Here is a 7761-nt window from a genome sequence, read left to right as displayed (position 1 = left end):
AGTTGTTCAGAGTATCCCGGAAAATATTTTTGACATATTAATTTCAATCATTCTCACCTACTCCTAACACCAAAAAAGACAAACAAGTCCGCTAGGATCTTTTAGTTGACGTTGCAGTATATCTTTAATAGTAATTTTAATTTGGCCAACCGACGCTTAAAAATATCTTCGTATATGTGGACCAATTATTTGATGCATGGGAAGGCTTGGTCTAATATATAATTGATGCAAAAAATAATCTCGTTGTTAAATACAAAGCTATCGCCAATTCATGTAAGATCATACTTCATAATTAATTCAGGACAATATTAGTATGTTTGTTTGTTTGATAGTCATCAATCGTAGTAAATATATATTATTACGTGTCCTATCGATTGATCTATTTGAGCATATACTCAATGCAAAATTACAAATTTGAGATGAGTGAATTATATTCATTCCATTTTATATTTTCGGAGGATATGAAATGTGAGTTATATCTTAGGAGAAATATGTAAATTTGAGATCCATTTACTTTTGTTCTTTTTGAGTTGGTTCATCTTCGACAAAATGTAAAAGAAGATATAACTTTACATTTTGGGTGTTTTTATTGGCAATCGAAATTTTTTATTGTACACTCCAAATTTTCTATGTTTAAAAAGAAAAATATATTTTTGAAGAGTGCACAATAAAAATTTTAAATTACCAATACCAGTTCTATTTCTCATTTACCCCCATTTTAACAAGTTCACCCAACCAGCCACCACCCACATCCACACCCATCGCATCTCTCGCCATAACCCATCTCATGCCATAACATACCACCCCATCCACGAGAAATTTTTTGATGTGCCAAGAATACTTGGTGGTACACCACATGTCATTATATAAGTGGAGGGAAGTTTTATTTTTTAAGTGTCCCTCCACTTGTATTACGACATGTGTGGTGTATCATCTCCACGAGAAAAACTTGTGTAGGGCTTGATTTGTCACTGGACTTTTTTTTTTTTTTTTTTTTTTTTTTCCATTCTTTCATATTTTAGGTTCTCATAATTATTTTTCTCATTAATTAATATACATCAATTTAGTGGTTTTTTTCTTTTTTTTTTTGTTCATTTCCCAACCCATGCAGGGCATGCCTGCCTTCTTTTCTTGATCCAATATATTAACCCTAACATTGATTAACATCTGAGCCCTAATAGTAGACTAACATATTAACGAAAACAAATACAAAATTGGACTAACATATTAATCCTAATATGCCTATATATATATATATGGGTTATTCATGTCAACTTCACATGATCAAATTAACTATTGTATAAATAATGAAAAGAACTTACCAATTCTTGATTGCTTCCCATGACAAAAGTTGGAGAAAGTGATTTTGTTTAGGGTGCAAAAAAATTTCAGAAGAACAACGGGAGAAAAAAGCTAGAGTGATAAAGAAGTGGGAGAGAGAAGAAAGTGAAACAGTCCTGCAACATAAATTGGTGGGAATGTTTGGTGTGAACAAAAAAATATCCATTAGATTGATGTATATTAATTAGTGATAAAAATAATTATGAGAATCTTAAATATAAAAAAAAAAAAAATTGTTATGAACTTTCCTAGTTTAAGTGTGATTGTGTAAATCTTAGATTACATTTGATTCTAGTTATTCTTTCCTATATTGACTTGTATTCCTTGGAGATGAAGGATTTCTTCTCCCTTTTACCACTATAAATAAAGGCACTACGTAGGGGGATGTAACGCCCTGACCCGAAACATTTGTTTCGGGATATAGTTTCCATGATAGGCCAAATTAAACTCTTGTTTATTAACTACCATTAATCACAATTCTTTATCTAAATTTATTAATCACTCACAAAATCTATAACAAAAAATTAATTACCCAAAACATAAGATTTAATTTTACAATTAATCACCAAATTTCTTTTCTTAATTCAAATTCCCAACAAAAGATTAATCTCAATTATTTAAGGTTGCATCTAACCCTGTTAGACTGCCTACGTACCCTTGAGCGGGATCAAGCATTTCGTAGTTCACCATTCATTTTTAATTCATTTCCGAAAATCTTCAAGTCACTCTCTAACCAATGTAGGCCCACTAGACTTCACTTAGTCTCCTGTAGTACTAATTTTAGTATTTAGAACGTTGTGAGACATGTTGACCAAAAGTCAAGTCTCAGTCAATGGTAGGGTCCACAACTCTCCGTAATTTGATCCGAAAGATCCGCGCATCAGATTTTGGATCCGTAACTTCCTAAGGTCCTCACTATGCTCATAGAACATCATACTAAAATCTTACCACGATCCGACGGTCAGATCACAATATTCAATGGCGGTCAACGTTTTATTTTACAAACTGACAAATCCAATTCGGGAAGATCCATTCATCGGATTCCAGATCCCTGAGTTTCTATGGTCCTCAAATATTATGTACTATAATGTATCAAAGTTTGGTGACAATCCAACGGTCGAATCGTCGATTGCTATAGTATTCAACTGTCGAACCTTAACAAAATTATACTCAAACAATGGAATTTCGTTAGTCGGATATCAAATATGGAATCAGGGCATCAAAATTTATCTTAGGATGGTCAGGAGATGCATTCGCCCACGCGTCGCCGCACACTGCGACCGTCCGCCCCGACTTGCCGAAAAATTCAACTAACTCCAAAAATTATAAAATTTTACAAAATTGTATATCTTGATGAATAGAGCAAGTTTCATACCTGTGACCAAGGCCAATTTGGCCGAGAAAGGCCCCAATTTCACTCAAACTCACCGGAAACCCTAAAAATAGGTGGCTTCGATCCGTCACCTCTGGTGCTCCGCCACCCCTATAGTTGTTTGGGCTTTGTTCCAGACCTTATGAGGAGTATTTTGATGGTGGTGGTCGACTGTACTACCTTCAAAAATGGAGGAATTTAGCTGTACACCCCATGAACCTACCGGTGAGTTTATCACGAAATCAAACCAATTTAATTCGATTTTTTGATGAAATTGGAAAAGGAAAAGCTGCCAGGTAAATTCCAGGTGGTGTGTGGCTTCTAATCGCTGGAGAAATCGCCTAAAAAGGCATCGGAAACCATGTCTTTCGCCAGGTCGGGCCGCAAGTCAAAAGATGACCCGGTTTGGCTGGGTTGTTACGCACCCCCCCCCCCCGCCCGGCGCGCGGTTCCTCTCTTTTTCTTCCCTTTCCTTTCTCTCTTTTCTCCTGTCTGTCATTGGTCTCTCCCTTTTCTCTTTCTTCCTCCCTTTTTCGTTTATTTTTTTCTTTTTTCCCTTCCTCCCCACCTTTTCTTTTTATTTCTCCTTTTTTCTAATTGGTCCCTTCCCAATTTAATGGGAACCCAAAAATATTAAATTTCTATTTTATTTAAGAACTTCTAACATCCGTAACTTTTTGTTTCTCGTTCCAATGGACGAACGGTTTTTTCCTAAGCGCTTGTAGGATCGTCCTCTATCCAAATATATCAAGAATATGATCAAATATGTGAGGATAAAATACGTCGTATAATTACATTGAGCCAACTAGGGTATTTTTGTCTTTTCACTTATCGAACAAATATCCGCCGTAAATATAAATGCATCGTAACCACTAATACAACTACAAAATACTTAATTTAATAATCAAAATCAAGAACGAGATTTCACATTTCCCCACTGAAATATTCTTAACCATTTAGTGATTCATTTCCATACTTTGCCCACATATTCATAAATATGAATATCAATTTCATATACTTAAATTTTTCAGGATATTACCAGGGATATCATATCCTCAACACACACATTCCCCTACGATTCTACAAACAGATCTCTCCTCTCTCTTTTCCTTTGCCGTCGGCCTCTCTCCTTTGTCAGATAAAATAGGCTACAACACGTTATCAACACGCTCTTACCACTACGCTTAGGAATTTGATGTTGAAGTTTTTCTGCATCAAACCAATTCATCCATATCATCACGTAATCAGGTTCTTCCAAAATAACGGTTTTTATCTCGATATTTTTGTAGCCCTGATAACATGCACATTCACCATAATGCATGACCCAACTTTACATTTTACAAATTTTAGATTCTACATAAATTGTGTTTGCATTATATTCATAAATGTTAAATTATGTGAATTTGATATTGCCATGAATTGCATCAAATATATGTACAGGCATTAAACTATTAAATAAAATTGAATATTCATCAAATTGAATTGAATTGAATTGTGAAAAAAAAAAAAAAAAAAAAACCAAACAAACCAAACAAACAAAATTGAAATTGGCAGTGCTAGGGTTCTTCAAACCAAGGACCTCAATTCGCCCAAGCCCACAACCTGTGTGGCCAAGCCGAGCCAAGCCACTAGTCTAGAGCTAGCAGCTCTCCCTTTCTCCAGAAAACCTTCACTCGCCCGCAGCCGAGTCACGGCACCAACGCCGACTTCCATAGAAAAACCACATCCTGAAGTTGTGATTTTTGAGACAAATTCATTGTCTCCAACGATGTTCTTTGAAATTCTTGATGAATTTCATTAGGTTTTCAAGGATTTCGACTTGAAAGCCTATGCTTTTTCACACCCAAACGTCGAGAAATCGAATTTTCTGCGTTCAATATAGGGTTCCAAGTCGAACCCATGCTTCCCCTGACCAATATTCACCCAGAAAACGCTGGGATGTTTTGGTTCTGACCCGAGCCCATTGGGGCTTGGCTACACTCGGTCCCAACACCAACCATTTGGGCTTTGGTGTTCTGTTTGAAGTCTATTAGAGAGACATAACAATCTGGGCTCCCAGATTGTAGCCCATACATTGAAACCCAGCCCAAGCATGACACCAGCCTAAGGGCTATGGTGTCCCATACGTTGCGACGCACTAGATCGCGTCCTTCCTCGATTTCACTATTCACACCGCACCAGATCATACCCTTTCATGGGCTTCTCTTTTGGATCCGGACCCTTTCTTCTTTTCTCTCTCACCTTTGGGCCTACAACCCAACTAATATCAACCCAACCTAATCTAGGCCTGGACCTCAGGGCAAAAGACTTGCTCAGCCCATTCGTGGGCTTTGGCCTATAGTTTTGGGCCTCGAGCTTCGATTGTTTAATATTTTTAGACAATTTGGGTTTTATATTTTTTCACCCACACTTAATTTTGGCCCGAAGTCCAAATAATTAATTCAATTATAATTTTAGAACTGGAGTTCTATTTGCATATTTTTCTTGTTGCTTATTTCTATGTGTGTGTGTATATATATATATATATATGCATTTGTCTGCAGGAACATATGAACCTGAAGTTCATAATTATTTTGAAACCTGAAGTTTCGATAAACATGCCTTGTTTGAAAACCTGAAATTTTTCATTACAAACATCACCCATGAAAATCCGAAACTTTTTTATGCGAATTTAACCAATATATGTCTATTAGAACCTGAATATTCTACTCATATGTGAATGGATTGATTTTTTTTTCTTCATTGGACTAATCACATCTTGTCCTTTAGTTTGTGATAGGAACATGTCGAATTTGAACAAACTCAACTTTACCGCTTTGGAGTTCTTTGGAAGAAACTACCTCAAATGGGTCCAAGATGTAAAGCTCCACTTCACTGCAAAGAATTTGCATCCCGCCATTAAAGATGAGACAAACAACCCTATTGGCGAAGCTAAGAAAGCCACTACTATGATCTTCATTCGAAGACATATCCATGATGCCCTGCAAACTGAATTTCTTGCTGAGGATGATCCACGACCACTATGGGTCGCTTTAGCTGATCGTTTTGATCACTAAAAGGACATCTTCTTGCCTAAAGCAAAACATGACTGGCAACAGTTGCGCTTCCAAGACTTTAAGTCTGTGAATGAATATAATTCTGAAGTTTATCGAATCTTATCCCTTCTCAAGTTTTGTAACGAAACTTTGACCGAAGAGGATCTCCTGGAGAAGACCTATTCGACCTTCTCTGCTACTAATATTGTCCTGCAGCAACAATATAGAGCTCAAAAGTTCACTAAGTTCTCGAATTTGATATCTGTTTTACTTCTCACTAAAAAGCAGAACCAGCTGTTAATGAAGAATCATCAAGCTCGACCTTCTGGGGCGACTGTTGTGCCTAAAACACACTATAGCATGAACCAACACCCAAAATGCCAAAAGAGGCATGGTATGGGTGGCCATAAGCCACCTCGCCAATGTCAACAGAGCCAAGGCCCATCTAAGGGAGGAAACAAAGCCCAAAAGAGCCCACACCTCGCTCCCAATGCCCCAAACTTCGAGAATAAGGGCAAAACACCTGAAACCATGGATGCAGATATGTGTTATCATTGTGATTCAAATGACCATTGGTTCCGTGTTTGCCGAGCTCCCCAAAAGGTTGTAGCTGAATATCATTCTCATCGTAATAAGTTTGAATTAAACTTTATGCAAGTAGACGAATCGGAGAGTTTGAAGATGAAGGTTTCTGACTTTTAAGAGGCTATCAAACCTATGGAAGATTAGAATCTTAGACATAGACTTTTTTTTTTTAGTTGACATAAGACCTTGGGGTCGAATTCCACAGTAATGGCCAAACCCCCCTGTTTTTTGGTTAATTTTGAACAATTTTTCTTTATGTTTAGATTATTTATTGGTGATGTGTTTTTGGATATTAAGTTTTTAATTAATTTCCGTCCTTGAATATTTAAAAATTATTTTGAATGGATAATTCTTTTTTAGAACTTTTATGCATGTGACCGATTGAAATTAATTTTTCATTTTAGGTATGACTAGTGGGGAAGTTAGTTGTCTAGCAGATAGTGCAACCACACACATCGTTTTGCGTGAACGCATCTATTTCATTAACTTCATACCCAAGAATGCACATCTGACAACCCTCTAAGGCCTATCCAACTTGATCGAATGATACGGTAAGGCACGTATAATGTTGTCCAATGGTATAATCTTGATCATTGATGAGGCTCTTTATTCTCCACATTCTAAAAGAACGTTGTTGAGCTTTAAGGACATTAGATAAAACAATTACCAAGCTGAAACCCACATAGAAAAAGGAGTTGAATTTATGTGCATAACTTCGTATGAATATGGCTAGAAGCGTATTCTAGATAAGATGGAGCATATCCCAAGTGGTCTGTATACTACGACCATACACCCCATAGAAAGCCACTATGTGGCTAGCCCTACCTCTGGAACCGCTCATGAAATTACACTTATCGTTTGGGACATCCTAGACGAATAGTGATGTGCCGTATCCTCAAATCATCACATGGGCATCCACTAACCCAAAGTTTAGGTTCAATTCAAGGAATCGCATGTCAAATATGTTCTATGGGAAAGCTTATTACTAAGCCTTCTTATGACAAGATTCGTTCGAATCTTCCCATTTTTCTACAACGAGTTCAGGGGGACATTTGTGGATCGATTCACCCTCTGTGCGGACCATTTAGACACTTTATGGTTTTGGTTGACGCTTCCACACATTGGTCACAAGTGTCCTTGTTGTCCACAAGGAATGTTGTATTCTCCAAACTATTGGCTCAAGTTATCAAGCTTAGAGCTCACCAACCTAATTGTCCGATCAAATATATTCAATTGGATAATGCTAGAGAATTTACATCTAAAACTTTTGATGACTATTGCATGTCGGTTGGGATTGAAGTTGAACATCCAGTACCCCATGTTCGCACCCAGAACGGCTTCGCAAAGGCATTCATTAAGCGCTTACAAATGATTGCTCAATCGTTAGTCATACGTACCAAGCTCTTGATCGCTTCTTGGGGCCATGCA

At 37.1% G+C, this 7761-nt stretch overlaps 1 protein-coding gene across 1 annotated transcript; it reads left to right on the top strand.

Moving 5' to 3' along the window:
* Positions 1–5496: 5496 nt before the first annotated feature.
* LOC137724869 (uncharacterized) lies at positions 5497–6450 on the top strand. The gene is made up of 2 exons (XM_068463528.1): positions 5497–5755; positions 5858–6450. The coding sequence occupies exons 1-2, from the start codon at positions 5497–5499 to the stop codon at positions 6448–6450; spliced, it is 852 nt and encodes a 283-aa protein (XP_068319629.1).
* The last annotated feature ends 1311 nt before the right edge of the window (positions 6451–7761 follow it).

The sequence above is a fragment of the Pyrus communis genome, chromosome 2 (assembly GCF_963583255.1).
Source record: "Pyrus communis chromosome 2, drPyrComm1.1, whole genome shotgun sequence".
Lineage (NCBI taxonomy): Eukaryota > Viridiplantae > Streptophyta > Magnoliopsida > Rosales > Rosaceae > Pyrus > Pyrus communis.
Note: the sequence above shows the minus strand (reverse complement) of the source record. Positions and strands in the feature narration are given on the sequence as shown.

Coding starts and splice junctions, on each gene's coding strand:
- LOC137724869 (XM_068463528.1), top strand. CDS start 5,497: ATGTCGAATTTGAACAAACTCAACTTTACCGCTTTGGAGTTCTTTGGA. Junction 5,756..5,857: donor ATGGGTCGCTTTAGCTGATC/GTTTTGATCACT, acceptor ATAATTCTGAAG/TTTATCGAATCTTATCCCTT.